We start from the raw sequence: 16,294 nt of genomic DNA on the forward strand, positions 1-16,294 counted from the left end.
CATCTTCAAAAAAACACTTCCTGCGGGGGGTTAGGTCTCCCTGTGTTTAGACATTATTATTGGGCAGCAAATTCAAGAGCTCTATTGCACTGGCAGTGGGGCTCGCCTATTGATTATTGTCATGACAAGCTTCCGATCTGGCTCCAGGTAGAGGCAGCAACAGTATCTGAAGCCTCATTACCGGGCTTATTGTTTTCTAACACGGGTTCTTTTAACAATTCGCTCAGTCGTAATTTTGTTGTTAAACACTCCTTAAAGATATTAAGTCAAATTAGGAAATCTCTCAAACAACCTGATTTTTCAGTAGGAATGCCAATAATACATAACTACTTGTTTAAACCAGGTAAAATGGATAGGGTGTTTTTAGAATGGGGGGGAAAAGGGATTGAAATACATTGAGGACTTATATACAGATGACAAATTTATGTCCTTCCTTCAACTTCAAGAAAAGTTTCAATTACCTCAATCACATTTTTTTTCGTTATCTTCAAATAAGGAATTTTGTTCAACAAAACTTTTCAGACTTTCCACTGAAGCCACGAAGTTATACTTACTTTGATATAATTCGGAAAGCAGATTTTAAACATTTGATATCTCAGTTTGTTAAGTGCTTTACAATCCCAGTTGATTCTGACCGAATTAAGAAAACATGGGCTGAAGACCTCGGGGTCCCTCTGTCTGAAGACCAATGGTCAAATTGTTTGTCCAATATTCAGAAAGGCTCAATAAATGCCAGATATAAACTAATCCAGTTTAAAGTCATTCATAGACTACACTTTTCTAAACTTAAACTTAACCGGATCTATAATTCTGTATCCCCTTATGTGACAGATGTAAAGTCGGTGAAGGTTCCCTTGCACATTTATTTTGGCATTGCCCTGTTTTGAATGCTTTTTGGAGCCAGATTTTTTATGTGGTTTTCAAACCAATTTAGGAAAAAAGTACCACGTGATGGTACATTGGCTATACTTGGATCATTTGCATCAGTCGAATCTTTTTCCTTTTCACAAAAACAGATAATTACAATGGGTATGCTGGCTGCAAAGAAACTTATTCTTTTACAGTGGCGGTCTTCTTCGGCCCCGTGTTTTAACAGGTGGCTTAATGAGATGGTGTCTGTGGCCAGGGTGGAGCAGATAAGATTTGATAGAGAGGGGAAACGGGCGAGTTTTTGTATGATTTGGCAACCATTTCTAGAATTCTTAAAAAAATAACTGATCATAATTCATGCCTCACACTCCGCGTGAATTATTTTATTTGTACTATTTTCTATATACAAAGAAAAAGAAGAAAATGTACAGAGAGTGTGTAGTTCTCTACCTCTTATCGCACTCACAGTATTGCACATTTGTTGCACAGATCTGTTTCACAAGTCTGTTGTGAGTGTATTGCCCGATGGTCAGTGAACCGCTGATACATTCAAAGTGAGGTTAAGTAGTGCTGTGTTATTTTAAGTGTTCAGTGTGTTTTTGTTTGCCGTCAGTCTGACAGTTGTGGGGAAGAAGCTGTTGAAGAATCGTGTTCTGTGTGTGATGCTGCTGTCCGCTCTGTTGTGTCTGAGATTGTATGTGCAGCTTTGTATGTGCAGGTCCATGGATGCAAGTGTTGTTCCCATAATCCTCTCTGCAGACTTTCTGACTCTGCAGAGCCTTCCTCTCTGTCTGTGTAGTGTTTCCATACCAGACAGTGATGCCTGCGGTGAGGATGCTGTCTATCAGTCCTCTGCAGGCCTGGGTGAGAGGGTGGTGGTTCATGCCAGCTTTCCTGAGCAGCCGAATGAAATAAAGCCTTTGCTGGGCTTTTTTCACAGTTGCTGTAGTGTTGAGAGTCCAGCTCAGGTCTGATGTAACCTGCAGTCCCAGGAATCTGTGGCTGTTTGCCGTCTCCACCTCCGTCCCTTTGACGATAAGATGCTGCAGGGGAGGGAGTTCTTCCAAAAGTGCAGTATTCATTCCTTGGTCCGTGTTGAGGATGAGGTGAAGAAGCTTCTGTGATGAAAAGAAACTTAAAGAAGTCCAGACGCTTTTCTCTCCAAGCTCCTCAGACTACTGACGCTTGTTTCTCTCTTTGTAAAAATGAAATTTAAAGTGAATTTTGAATCAAATGTTTCTCTTCTTTCTCCCTCAGAGTGCAGACATGTCTGCTGCCAGCAATCTGCGATCTGAAGATCAGTTTCTGTGCTCCATCTGTCTGGATGTGTTCACTGATCCAGTCTCTACATCATGTGGACACAACTTCTGCAAAACCTGCATCAGTCAGCACTGGGACATGAATCAGAGCTGTCAGTGTCCCATGTGTAACGAGACTTTCTACACTCGACCTCAGCTGAAGATCAACACTTTGTTCTCTGAGATGGTTGCTCAGTTCAGACGTGAAGCTCAGCAGAAAGCCAGCAGCAGCAGCTCAGAGCAACAAGCTGCCAAACCAGGAGAAGTTCCCTGTGACGTCTGCACTGGAACCAGACTGAAGGCCCTGAAGTCCTGCCTGGTGTGTCAGACCTCCTACTGTCAGACTCACCTGGAGCCTCATCTGACACTGATACGTCTGAAAAGACATCAGCTGGTTGATGCTGTGGAGAACCTGGAAGGCAGGATGTGCACGAAGCACGATAAACTCCTGGAGCTGTTCTGTAAGACCGACCAGACATGTGTCTGCATGCTCTGCTCTGTTTTAGACCACAAGAACCACGAGTTTGTTCCTCTGAGAGAAGAATATGAAGGAAAGAAGGCAGAGCTGGAGAAGACAGAGGCTGAGATTCAGCAGATGATCCAGAAGAGACGACTGAAGATTCAGGAGATCACAGAGTCGGTGAAGATGAGTAAAGATGCTGCAGACAGACAGAAAGCAGAAGGTGTTCAGGTCCTCACGGCTCTGATGGAGTCTGTTGAGAGACGCCTGAAGGAGCTCATGAAGGAGATCGAAGACAAACAGGAAGCTACAGAGAAACAGGCTGAAGGTCTCATCAAAGATCTGGAACAGGAAATCTCTGAGCTGATGGAGAGAAGCTCTGAGGTGGAGCAGCTCTCACGCTCTGAAGACCACCTCCACCTCCTCCAAAGCTTCTCCTCCCTGAAAGCTCCACCCAGCAAGGACTGGACAGAGGTCAGAGTTCATCCACCATCATATGAGGGGACTGTGGGGAGAGCTGTGGCTCAGCTGGAGGAGACAGTCTGGAAACCCATGAAGAAGAAGCTGTTTGAGGCTGAGCTGCAGAGGGTGCAGCAGCATGAGGTGGATGTGACTCTGGATCCTGATACAGCTCATCCTAAACTCATCCTGTCTGATGATGGAAAACAAGTTTATCATAGTGATGTGGAGAAGAAACTTCCAGACAACCCAGAGAGATTTTCTAAGTGTGTTTGTGTTTTAGGAGAGCAGAGTTTCTCTTCAGGCAGATTTTACTTTGAGGTTCAGGTTAAAGGAAAAACTAAATGGACTTTAGGAGTGGCCACAGAGTCGATCAACAGGAAGGGACAAATCACAGCGAGTCCTCAGGATGGTTTCTGGACTGTGATGCTGAGAAATGGAAATGAGTACATAGCTGGTGCTAAGTATTCAGTCCCCCTCTGTCTTCATCCTGGTCCTGAGAAGGTGGGGGTGTTTGTGGATTATGAGGAGGGTCTGGTCTCCTTTTATGATGTAGGTGCTGCAGCTCTGATCTACTCCTTTACTGGCTGCTCCTTCACTCACAAACTCCACCCATACTTCGGTCCCTGTAACAATGATGGAGGTAAAAACTCTGCACCTCTGATCATCTGTCCTGTCAAACTGATCAACGACTGATTTTATTGGATGAATGATTGATTTTTCTTGAAGGGAACAAATGAACATATTGAGTGTAAATCCTCTACAGTCTCCATGTTTCTATAGAATCTGATCATCAGGACTCTGATTCACACTTTGATTCTCATGGAGTTTGATTTGAACAGAAGAAAAGTTGAATCAGGAAATGTTCCCACTGATGGAGACTCGAGCTGAAGAGCAAATATCAGAGAACAAATGTCCAAAAGCTTCATTTCCAATAAAGTTTGTTCAATGCTTTGAGTGAATCCAGACTCATGTGTGGCTGTTATACGGAGCATCAGAGTCCAGCTGAGTTATGTTGGATACAAACTGCTTATTTTGGCTCTGTGAGGAGTTTTGTTCACTGAAAACTGATGAGACGGATAATATTCAAAGAACTCTGTAGAGATTCATGCATCCATGTTCTCCACCTGCAGGTGTGGAGGAGAAAGGTGGAGCACAGACTGCTGCATCCTTCCAGTCACATCATTTTGATGATTATATTTGCATGTTGTGATGATTTGGGTTAAAGACAAACAGAGTTGAACGGCTGCAGTCACAGCATGAAGACGATGCTGAAGCTGAGCTGTCAGTGAACATGTTTCACTGTGATTTGATTTGAAGAATAGAAAGTGTGTGTGGCTGCTGACAGCTGCAGTCTCTGCTAGTCTGCATAACACACACACAACTTTCCCCCTGAGGCAACGATGCAGCAACAACACAACAGCTGCAGACACACACACACACACACTGTTAAAGAACACTTTACTGTTTAAGGCAGAATTCCTCAGTAACAATGATTTGAGTCTACTGTGTCTACTGTGGTTTCCAACATACAATCTACTGAAACATGTTTTTCTTTCTGCCGTACAAACTATTTGATCACAACATCTTTGCTTTTTTCCTCCAATCGTTTATTCTGATTATTTTATTTAGTTTAACTAAGAAAAGCTTCAAATTTAACTCTTAACCTGATTTAAACGTTTAATTTCTCATTAACTCAGACTTTTAATTTATTTCCTTGTTTAATGTATTATTTCTTTATCCTTGTTTAAGTTTTGCCGATCCTTTCTGTGTAACCTGTTTAATCTGACCTTTGACCCTTTAATTTTAATTTAACAGTACTCTTGTTTTGACCTTTGACCTCTTTATTCCTTATAACCAAATAAACCCTTTTATCTGATATTTTCACCTTATTGATTGATTATATATATCTATTATATTTTCTCACCTTACCTTATTTTGACCTTTGACCCATGTCCTTGTTAGCCTTGATCTTCCTTCATCAAACGTGAAATTTCTTTCACCTTTGAACTTAAAGCTTAAATCAAACCTTTGTTAAAAAGCTTCTTACCAACTTGTAATTCCAACTCTCTGCATTAAACACGTATCTTATCATATAAACACTGGATCACTGAGAGAACTTTAGGCAGAACCAAATGAAGCAGCTGACCTCGTCAAACTCACAGCGACAGTAACTGACAGTGAATTATTTTAATCTTCTTCATTGTATTTGTTAGAAACATTTATTTTCCTTTAATTGGACTTTGGTTAAGTTCAATCCGATGTATTAACCGACCTTTGAGGTGAAGTGCAGCTGCGAAGAACGCTACGGCAGGCAATGAGGTGCGTTTAATGTCGCTCTGTTAATTTGAGCGTCCATAAATTGAATGTCTTATTTTTTCTTACTTTATTATTGCTCATTTATTGGAGAATTTGGCCATTTAATTAAGATAGATTTTATGTTGTTGGTGGTAAAGATCTGGATGGATGCTTTATTCTGTGTTTCTATTTTTCAGTTTTACTTTTCAAGACTTGGTGAATTGTCTTTTTCTACTTTTTGTTTAGTTTTGTTAAAATTAGCAGCAGTGAGAAGTGTTGTTGTCGGTCTTGAATATATTTGATGTAGCCCATACTGTTAAGGTAAGTGTCATGTTTTTAGTTGTTAGTCTGATGAAGAATCTTTTATTTTTCTCCAAAAGTTGATTGTGTTTATCTGGACATAGTGTTTTTCAGGTCCAGCTGAATGCAGGTTTCCCCAGTCTTATACGTGTCAGGAGCATCAGCACAGCTGAAATGCATTTTTCCTAAGCACCGCGTCTCTGTGGCTTTTAAACCCCAAAACACGCTACAACAAAAATGGGTCCACCCCAAGGATGGGGTCCCCCGGTGTAGTTTCCACTGTGACAGACTGTGGGCTTCCTCAGAGTGAGGCTGAGAGCGGCAGGCCCAGCTGGAGTCTGACCCGTGTCACACAGTGGAGGTCAAACCTTCTGTGCCACAAACACCAGATTAACCAGTTTCACTCATCATCCTTCTACTGTCAGATTTTACTGGTGCAGGTTTGATGAATCACCATCTGAGAACGTCTCTGATGTGGGCGCCACCCACAGGGATCACTTCCTGTAGAAGGGTCACATGACCTGTTATAGGCCCCTTTGTGATGATGACAGCGACGCCCCTTTCGTGTGAGGTTAAACCCAGAGAGCTTCGTGTGACCTCTGACCCTGATCACCAGCGTTAGGGTCAGTGAAGGTGAGATACCATGTGACAGGAGGAACAATAAAGTTTTATTTGTATGAACACGTAGAACAGATGAAGTCAGAACGAAGCAGGTGGAGCTCAGTCAGGGTGGAGGTGCAGACAGGTGAGCTGAAGGGGAGGAGCCAGTCTGGTCAGGAACTCTCTGTCTCCTCGAGTGAACCTCCTCACCTCTGAAACACACACACACGACTCTGAAGGTTGCAGTCAGGGTTGGTCAGGGTGGTGAGGGTGGGGTTACCTTCTGGTCTCTGGTTGGTGTGTTTCCTGCAGGTGAGGCTGAGCGGCCGAATCATGACATCACTGCTGCACAGACACAACAGGAAGTGGAGGAGGAAGTCGTCAGCGTCCCCGTCACACACCTGAGACAGACACAGAGGTTATGTCTCTGCAGACTCACGGCTCGGCCCTGTGGAAACGTCCTGCAGGACGCCTGTTTCTCTCTGTGGTGGCCCCCCCACAGCGTCCCCACCGTGCTTCACTGTGTGGACGCTGTTCTTTGGGTTGTAGCTGCATCTTCTTCTCGTTTCACCTCCTCTGACCACAGGACGTTTCAGTCTGCAGGTCTTCGTCCTCAGCAGTGTGGCTGAAGGTGTCTGCAGACGTGGAGCTCTGTGAGCTCACAGTGCGTCCCTGTGCAGCCTGTAGAGTCTTTGAAGTCTTTGCTCTGACAGGCTTGTTCTGTGCTGGGCGGCTCTTTGACTTTCTTCAGGTTTCCCTTCCTGACACTCTGATAACCTCAGATATCCACAACGTGAATCCTCACAAACATCTTTTTCTCTCTTTTCACTCAAACCTTCTGACGTTTTCACACCGACTGTAAATATGAAGAAAACCCTCAGTTTGACGCCACGCCCCCAAACCAGTTCAGCAGTAAAGTGTGAGCAGACGGAGCTGTTACCAGGATGTAAACAGGATGTGCCCTTTCACAGTTAAAGCCTCAGGAATAAAAACATGACCCGATCTTAAATTTTTAAAGATAAAATAAAGTTTAAAGACGACGATGAGCACGTGACTCACCTGTGGCAGGTAAACATACACACCTGACAGGTGCTACTGACCTGGCTCTGCCCACGAGGGAAGACTCTGATGTGACCTCTGACCCTGAGTGCTCTCTGAAGCCCCTCCCACTGAGCATCAGCCAATCCCAGCAGAGCAGGAACCAGAGCAGCTGAGAAGCAGACGTGAGCCTCACCTGTCCCGTCATCGATCACCAGCCTGATCGAAGAGCAGAGCCACATGGTTTGATCATGTGACTGTCACCTGACTCATCCAGGTGATTAACACGTATCAGCAGGTGAGCTCAACAGGAAGCTGCTCTTACTTTGCTTTGGACTGAAACACTGACGAGGTCGAGTGACACTGAGAGCTGCTGCAGCCCTGAGAGAGAGAGAGCAACAGGTAAACACACACACCTGAAATCGTGAGCAGTTTCCTCCAAAACGACACTTTACTTACTGCACCAACACTAACACGCCACCAACACGCTAACAACACATGAAGCACTCTGAGTACTTTCACTGCACCCGAGAAACTGCAACTAAACACATCCTGTACACACTGTGTGTATTTTATGCAGTACCTGTGTGTACACGCTGCCACACAGCGAGCAGCTCCACTGCAGTTGCAGGAACAGGAAACACACCACGTGACCTTTGACCTGTCCCACAGCGCACCTCTGCTTGCTGCTCAGAGCCCACTCACCCAGGTGCATGATGGGAGCAGGAGGAGGAGGCTGGGCCGAGCTGATAGAAATCAAACAAACAAATAAACAACAGCACGACAAACACGTGAACCAGACTTTACCTGTAAACTTACCTGGTGTCTCCCAGGGAGACCACAGTTATGGAGCTGACAGGTAAGTACGTGCAGTACACACTTCCTGTCCTGAAACACACACACAGGTAAACCGCACAGGTACGTAACCATCGGCGTGACTTTGTATTGAACATTGGGGGGTCAAGATCTCTGTCTAAATAAATAAATCTGGGTACATTTCCAGATGATTAAACAACTATTTTGCTGGTAACACCTGAAACGAGTAAAGAAAACCAGCAGCCTATTGATGCAAGATAATCCATAACTTTATTGGGGCTGACATTGTTGGAAATGAGTCCAAATAAAGAGTCCAAACTTTTATAAGCCTGTCTATGTGTGTCTCACCTGGACAGCCTACTCTGGACACCAGACAACAGCAGAGTGTTACCCGGCAACAGGCCAGGTGGGTAGGGGGTGTGGCTTAAGTCCAGGTACACCTGCAGACTCCTCCCAGCTTGGTCACAAAGAGTGAGACGCACACCTGCACACACACGTTCAGCTAACAGTCAGACCAGGGGTCCGTTCTTTGTACCTCGCTACGTAAATTAGCTGGATTAGATTGTTGACGATTTCACGTGATCCTGGATCGTTCGGTTCTCCGAAGCTCATCCGGGACTTGCTGTCATAGCAACAGATCCGTAAGCGTAAACCTGCTCGGGAGCAGGCTTACTTTATGTAAACAGGATTAGATCACAGCCACTCAGGTATGTCCGCTTCATGTATACGAAAGCAACGGTGAAATATACTCACTCAAATGAGCAATCCTATTTATCCATATTGTATATTCTGTATCTATATGTGTATATGTGGTGTATTTATGCTTATATCCTTACTCTTATTCCCCTTAATGTATCTGTAACATGCAACTTCTTTCGGTGCTTTGCTACTGGAAACTGAATTTCCTGGAGGAACCCACCCGAGGGATTAATAAAGTTTCATCTAATCTAATCTAATCTAATCTAATCTACTTGGGTTTTCTTCCTGTAGCCCTCATGTTTACTCAAGGTTTAGTTCTGTCTTCATGCTGATTTTCTTGTTCAGTCGTGTCTCATGTTGCAGTTTGTCAATCCTGTCCCTGTGCTCTGTGTTCCCTCTGTTCAGTATCAAGTCTGTGCCTCATGTGTTTCCTGTTTTATTTTGATAGTCCCTGTCCTGTGTGCAGTGTGCTTGGTTTTGCTTCCCTTCTGTCATTAGGCCTGATTTGTCCCAGATGTGTTACCACCTATTCCCCATCTTCTCGTAGTCCTGCTTGTGTATTTAAGCCCTGTGTTTCTCTGTTAGTTGTTGTGTTGTACCCTCACTGTTGATAGGTTTGTAGCTTGAATCTATCCGCTGGAACGTTGAAGACAATATAATTACACTGCAAAGCAAGACACAAGTAGGCAAGCTTCTTCATGTTTCTCGTGCACGGGAGGCACCGTTCCTTCGCTTGACCCCAGTTGCTCTCGTCTGTTCTCCCGTACCACTGTTCTTTTATTGAGGTTACATGAATATGCATAAGTTCATTAACATATGACGTCTACATACACACAAAGAGTACCTTGCCTGTGTGTGTGTGTGTGTGTGTGTGGACTGCTGATCAAAGGTTCAAACATCCTTGGTCAGGAAGAGGGTAGCCTCCCCCTCACCCTAGATGGTTCATCCTAGATAACACGGTGAGGAAGTCCTGCAGTTCATCTAAACAAAGAGCACTTAGACTAGAACAGACGCAACTACGTTAATCCTACCATAAAACAATAAGACACGGTATGACCTCTCATGCTCCCAAAGTGCTGTCTAATACACACAAAGTTTGCAGACTATCAAGGATCAAAACCTCTACCAATCTACAACTAATTACAAAACTCTAAGCATATATAAGTAAATATTTCTAAGCATAAATGACAACCAACAATAGAAATCTAACAACTGTACTGTGTTTTGTTTTCTATGTGCTTCTGGTAATGTTCTGGTTCACTCTTTCCTGGTTTTGATTTTCTAGTTTCCCGGGTTTCTAGTGTTAGATTATAATATTATTTTATGCCATGTTATACCCCTAATTAAAGATTGTGAATTATTATGTAGTTTTAGTTTGCATTATTCCCCTGAATTAGAAGAAGCTGATAACTATTGCATTAGTTAAACTGATTTGCATTACATTAGACTGCTGATTTATTGTGAATGAATGATATTGTTTTATGATGCATTATACTGCTGAGTTATAAGAAATACTGTTCGCAGAAAGTCATCGCCTTATTTGTCTGATTAGAAGAGAACAGAATATACTGGAGTTTTCTGCCCCATCTCAGCAGGAGCAGATAAACAGGGAGCCAAGGTTGTAGCTTAGACGCTGTGTGAGAGAAAGCATGTGAGTGTTTAGGCTTTTTATGATAAGGTGGAGGCACCAGAGGCTATAAGAGTTTGAGCAATGCTCCACCATTGAGATCTGAGGCTGTCTGCATACAGTGTCCATCTCCCACGTGTGTGATCATTAAAATCATCGTTTGACTCGACCCGGCTGGACCAGTGTTGCTATTGTGGGTTTTTCTCTTGTGTCCATCCCCAATTTGAACTCGTAACACTAGTTTGGGCTTAAGTTTTGAGTTTCTAGTTTTGTTTTCTTCTATTTCTATTCGAGTGTTCTCCAGCAATAAAGCTGCCACTTTAGTTAATCATTCTGTCTCTGGGTCCTGCGTTTGGGTCCTACATCCTGCCTGCCACCTCAACACCTTTAATTTTACAGCTTCTTAGTTATTATAAAGTGCTGCAACTCATAATGTTTTCTAAGATAGTAAAACCAGACTTAAACTGACTACTTCTACAAAGATGGGGCTAAAGTGATGATATACATTTATAGTTTGGACTTGGACACATACAGTCTGTTTTTCCTTATAACTACATGTGAGTTCAATTAACATTTTGTGGGAAAAGGGAATTTGTTTTTTAAAAGGATTATAGATTCGGAGCTGAATTACCCAACGGAACATCTCATTCACTGACGTTTGCTGGAGAAGCTGCTCTGCCTCTTTGTGATGGAGCAGCAGCGTGACATACTGAAGACTGTTAACGGGGAAGTGCTGAAGCTGAAGGCGTCTCTCTGCTGCTCAGACTGACGTTCAGTCGTCATCCAGACAACATGAAGACTGCACCGGTCTCTCTGCTCCTCGGTGAGTCAAACACTAAAATCATCGATTTATTTATCACAGCTCCAACAAACAATATGGCAGGAAAACAACCTTTCAGCAGTTACAAGCTTGCAGCTACTGACTTTAAAGTTCATGTAAAAATTCTGAAAAGTTTCGTCAAGGCGAGAGGAACAGTTCATTCTCCTTCTTATGTCTTTCTGGTTTCATTGGATTGGTGGCTGTGAAGTTGGGCAGGAACCAAGAAGTGATGTTAATGTTGAATAATGGAGCTCACAGTTTTAACTGAAATGTATGAAGAGTGATAGAAAATGGTTTCAAACATGCATGATGAAAGTTTTTCGGTTTAAATCGATCTCATCATCACTGCAAACCTCTCAGAGGTTCAGACTCTCAGCAGTTTAACCTGGAATCCTGCAGGAAAGTCACCATATAGTCTGGACTAAGTCAGCGATTAAACCTTCTGCCCAGCTAAGTGTCAGTAACATGAAGACCAAAAGAACAAAAGAGACTTGACCTCTTTTCATCAAACATCTCTTCAGTCAGGAAACCACAGCCTCTGACTGCATGAAGCACAGGGTCCTCTGACTGCGTCCCCTCTTTTATCTAGTCTTCACTTCCTCTATTCACAGCCAATTTTCCATTAAGAGGACTGAGTGTATTCAAACAACCACAGACGGTTTTGACTGTTAAAGTTCCCATTCCCATTGACATGATGACCTTTAAACAGCAGCAGTGTGGGAGTGAAACAGGCCGCAAATCTGAAAATAAAAACTGTGCTTTTGAAGGGTGGCTTCTTAGTCCCACACTTTCTTCTCTGCACATGAATGAAAGCTCATCCATGCACAGTTCCTTCTCCATTGTTTACAATGCTGTGCACTGTGATGTTTACCGTTGATTGCCATCTGATCAAAAAATGTATAGAAAACAGGAAAAGATAGGCTAACCTGCGTTGCTGTCTCGGTGGTATTTTATAACTTCCTGTTCCTGTTACAGTGCACGGTGGTGTTTGTGTAGTTTAATCTGCGTGGCTCACAGATCTGGCAAAAATACAGACCTTCCATAATTAAGTAGAAGTACAAATACTACTGTTCAAAAATACTCCAGTAAAAGATGAAGTACTGATTCAACTTATTAACTCAAGTTAAAGTAAAAAAAAGTACAGACTAGGAAGTACTCAAAGTAAGAACGTACAAAGTAGTAGCAGTAAAACCCTGGCTGATTGTGACCCACACCCATTACCACACCTTGGCTCATGTGATTAGGTAGAGGATCATCAGGGGGTCCATTGTCCCTCTCAGTGGGAAACTCCCACAGAGCTTAAATGTGGGTCTCTTCACCGTTTGATCCTAGAACTGAAGAAGCTTCTCAGATGAGAGGTGAAACGTCTTCAAGCAACTCAAAGAAGTCCAGATGCTTTTCTTTCCAAGCTGCTTAGATTGTGGCAGATACTTCAGGAGATTAAAAAGTTTCCTGAGAGAAAAAAAACAACAACAAAAAAAAACTGTGCAGCCTCAGTCTTTCTTTAAATGACCTCTGACCTCCTGTTGCAGGTGTGTGTGTGCTGCTGCTGTCTGCACTGACTGTTTGTGCAGGTGAGTAGATGAAGTGCACCATGGTCCAGGACAAACACTGAGTGTAAACACTGATAGAAACTGTCCGTCTGTCCTCCAGTCTCTCTGAGCGTCAGTCCAAACCTTCAGCAGTTCTTCACAGCAGCCTCAGTGTCTCTGACATGTGACGGTCAGCTGGGCTCTGATGGATGGACAGTGAAGAGGGACACAGGAAGTGGGACTGAGTCATGTGGAGCAGGTGGGCGGGGCTTCGGGAGGTTAAATGGTTCATCCTGTTTGCTTGATAAGCAAAGCGAGCCAATCAGTGGAGTTTACTGGTGTGAAGGTGAAGCTGGAGAGAAGAGTGAAGAAGTCAACATCACTGTATCAGGTAATGAAGTCATTCATTTCATCAGACTAACAGCAGACTGTTATACCACCTCTACATCACTCTGTGGGTCTTTTCCTCAGATAAAGAAGTGATCTTGGAGATCCCTGCACTTCCTGTGAGGACAGGAAGTGATGTCACACTACGCTGTAAAAAGAAAATTGGTGGCACAGCTGCAGCTTATTTCTACTTTAATGGACGTCCTGTTGGACCTAAATCAGAGAAAAACATCACCATTAACGTGCAGCAGTCTGATGAAGGTCTCTACTGGTGTTCTACTGATGAGTTTGGATCATCTCCTCAGAGCTTTCTGAGGGTCAGAGGTCAGAACACTGACATCACTTCCTGTTTAAAGCAAACCTGCTGAGCTTATAATAAATTCAATGACCCAGTTTTATCATCTCTCCTGCAGACGTCTATGACACCACCACCATTTCACCAAGTGCCACCAAACCACCACCAACAACAGCTACCAATCTCAATTCCCCTTCTTCTACATCGTCCTCCTCCATCATCTCACCTGTAGCTGCTCTGGGTTCTCTGGGTCTTCTAGATCTTATTCTGGTTGCAGCTTTGCTGTTTTGGAACAAAAAAATAGGTATAAAGTGTGTCAAACCCCCCCAGAGCTCATTAGATTAAACATTTTACATGGAAAAATAAATTTTCCTTAATAATTATGTAATTATATACTATAATTCAATTATAAACTGTCCCCATTCACATTGTTTAGCAAAGAACTTATCTTACATGAAAAATATAGATATATATTACACACAGAGAAAGACGTCCAGGTTAGGGATAGTCTCAAACTCACAGATACAGGTTCAGGTCCGCCGTCATAAATAGTGCTCCAAATCAGCTGGGATCGGCTGCAGGTGTGACGGTGAGCACAGGTGCGTGGGCCAGGGGCGGGGCCCGTAATGAGCACCGCCCCAGCAGAGGAGAGAGAGCACAAAGGAAACAAAACACACAAAACATGTTGCCAAACACAGAGTGAGCCAGCGAGGCACGAGGACCACGACACAAAGCACGTGCAAACTCCAAAACACATTTCTAGCTTTAACTGAACTTCAAAGCAGAGCAGATCACTTAAATTACACAATTGAAAGCATGAAAGCATGTGTGTATTGTTTGTGTATTTATACACAAGCACTCATATATATTAAAAAATATGTTCATTTACCTGTTACTACCACACACCAAATCCGGTTGTTGGTACTTGCTGGATTGTGTAGCCTCTAGGTAACAAAAGCTCAACACTGCGCCCAGCATCCTGGAGCACTTCTGTTGTGTTTCGTACGTGCTTTGTCTGTAGGGACCACCGTAAATATACTTTTATTTATTCACTCCACATAAAATGTAATAAATAAATCATATAATACAAAAACTAACTAGTCACATTTCAACTTTTAACTAGTTAAATTTTTAGCTTTTTCCTTTTACAAATTTAAAGTGAAACAACACAAAACACTGCAAACCACAACACAATTAAATATAAATTATAATATGAAAACAAAAAGAAGATGCACATTCTCTGTCATATGGGCCTGCATGAATAAACTTTCTGAATCCTTTATCATCTGCAACTGAAAATAGTTGTGGATGATTACTATACCTTTCTAATGTGACGTTGTTGTCCCTGCTCTCTCTCTCTCCGTCCCGCTCTGTTCCTGTGCTACTGAGTGTAACTACCGCCCCTCCCCCCTCTGCTCAGTGAAGCGGAAAAAAGTGAGAGAGAGAAAAAAAACCCACGGCTCGCGATAAGGAGCCGGCTCGTGTCGTTCACGTCAAAGAGTCGGCTCTGAGAGTTTCCTTCGCGACCGACACATCACTAGCTGGGATAACCACATTTACTCAGGGCCTTCTTGATGTGATGTTCCTCCTGGCTGCTGTGTCTGTGGGGATGGTGTTCGCTCTGTGTTGTAGCGTCCTGATGACTCCCAGTTTGTGCTCCATGCTGGCAGACGTCTTCGGTTTAGAATCTTTTATTATTTGTCTCGTGTTTAAATCCTCGTCTTTCTCATTCCTGCAGAAAGGACGCTGTCATCAAGTCTGAGTCAAGTCACCTATCAGGATATGAACTTCAGTCAATCAGCCAATAAAATTACAGATACACACTCACATGTTGTTTTCTCCAGTCCGAGGACACTGCAGGTACACATTCAGCTGTTATCCAACAACTTATTGCTTCACAAAATATGATTATGACCCTTTGTCCACTGTGGGTCCTTGTGATAATTTCTTTGCTCCTCTATTCTTCTTGTCTTTCCATCTCCTGGATTCTCTTTTAACCATCTACTCATTCTCGTTCTCTTGTGCATCAGGGCTGAGTTATTGATGGAGTTTCCCAGATCAAATTTAAAGGAGGATGGGAAGAAGAGGATTTTCTCTCTGCCAGTCCCGTCAGCTCCCTGCTAAGATTTAGAGCTTGTCCTGTTTTTCAGTATGAAGGCCCTGCTCATCTGTTTTTCTTGCCATTGCTTAAAAAGTGTACATTCTGCATCCAAATGTCCAGCTGCCTTCAACTTTGATGTTTGTCTTGGCCAAAAATAAGCCTTCAGTTTATTCCTTTGTTTAAATAAAAATCTCTTGCTGATAAACTGAACCCTGGCTGTGGCGTCAGAGTAGCGCTATATAAGTGCTACATAAGAACCAGTCCTTCTACCATTTACTAAAAGCAGGCTTTTGCCAGGGCTGCAAAGGGATTTGTAAAGAATGAATTTTTAGTGTACTATGCTTCAGGCAGTTGTTGCATGGAAGTGGCTGTTACTGAAAGTCCAGCACAGACCTGTAGTGACAGCCAGTGATTGGCATTTTGAAATGATAATAATAGCATAATGATTTAAAATTCCAGGTTCCTAATGAAGGTCTTGCAGATAAACAGTAACACATTCTATAATTTATTATTAATAAATAATAAACAGGTGGAGCCGGTAGCTCAGCATGTTTGATTTGGCAGTTTTGCACTAGATGAGCTTCCTGAGGCAACTCAAACGGGATCTGTGTTTCCAGGTGGAACTGAACAACAACCTCTCCATTGGAGCCAATAATAAAAACATGAATAACAATAAGCTTTATTTGGGGCTCTG

At 43.0% G+C, this 16,294-nt stretch overlaps 3 protein-coding genes across 3 annotated transcripts; 2 read left to right on the forward strand and 1 right to left on the reverse strand.

The window, feature by feature from the left end:
* Positions 1-2,136: 2,136 nt before the first annotated feature.
* LOC146578222 (E3 ubiquitin-protein ligase TRIM21-like) lies at positions 2,137-3,783 on the forward strand. Its single transcript, XM_085267779.1, has one exon. The coding sequence runs from the start codon at positions 2,137-2,139 to the stop codon at positions 3,781-3,783; it is 1,647 nt and encodes a 548-aa protein (XP_085123905.1).
* A 2,622-nt stretch (positions 3,784-6,405) lies between these two features.
* On the reverse strand, positions 6,406-8,276 carry LOC146578223 (CST complex subunit CTC1-like). The gene is made up of 6 exons (XM_085267780.1): positions 8,143-8,276; positions 7,907-8,069; positions 7,649-7,704; positions 7,386-7,542; positions 6,566-6,686; positions 6,406-6,497 (listed from the first exon to the last, which is right to left on the reverse strand). The coding sequence occupies exons 1-6, from the start codon at positions 8,274-8,276 to the stop codon at positions 6,406-6,408; spliced, it is 723 nt and encodes a 240-aa protein (XP_085123906.1).
* A 2,981-nt stretch (positions 8,277-11,257) lies between these two features.
* LOC146578224 (uncharacterized) lies at positions 11,258-15,535 on the forward strand. Its single transcript, XM_085267781.1, has 7 exons — positions 11,258-11,288; positions 12,818-12,859; positions 12,939-13,208; positions 13,289-13,528; positions 13,618-13,803; positions 15,238-15,359; positions 15,530-15,535. The coding sequence occupies exons 1-7, from the start codon at positions 11,258-11,260 to the stop codon at positions 15,533-15,535; spliced, it is 897 nt and encodes a 298-aa protein (XP_085123907.1).
* Positions 15,536-16,294: the final 759 nt, after the last annotated feature.

This window comes from Mchenga conophoros, linkage group LG3, assembly GCF_057382185.1.
Source record: "Mchenga conophoros isolate Kocher_MC1m ecotype Shallow Benthic linkage group LG3, M_conophoros_male_GT1.1, whole genome shotgun sequence".
Taxonomy (NCBI): Eukaryota; Metazoa; Chordata; class Actinopteri; order Cichliformes; family Cichlidae; genus Mchenga; species Mchenga conophoros.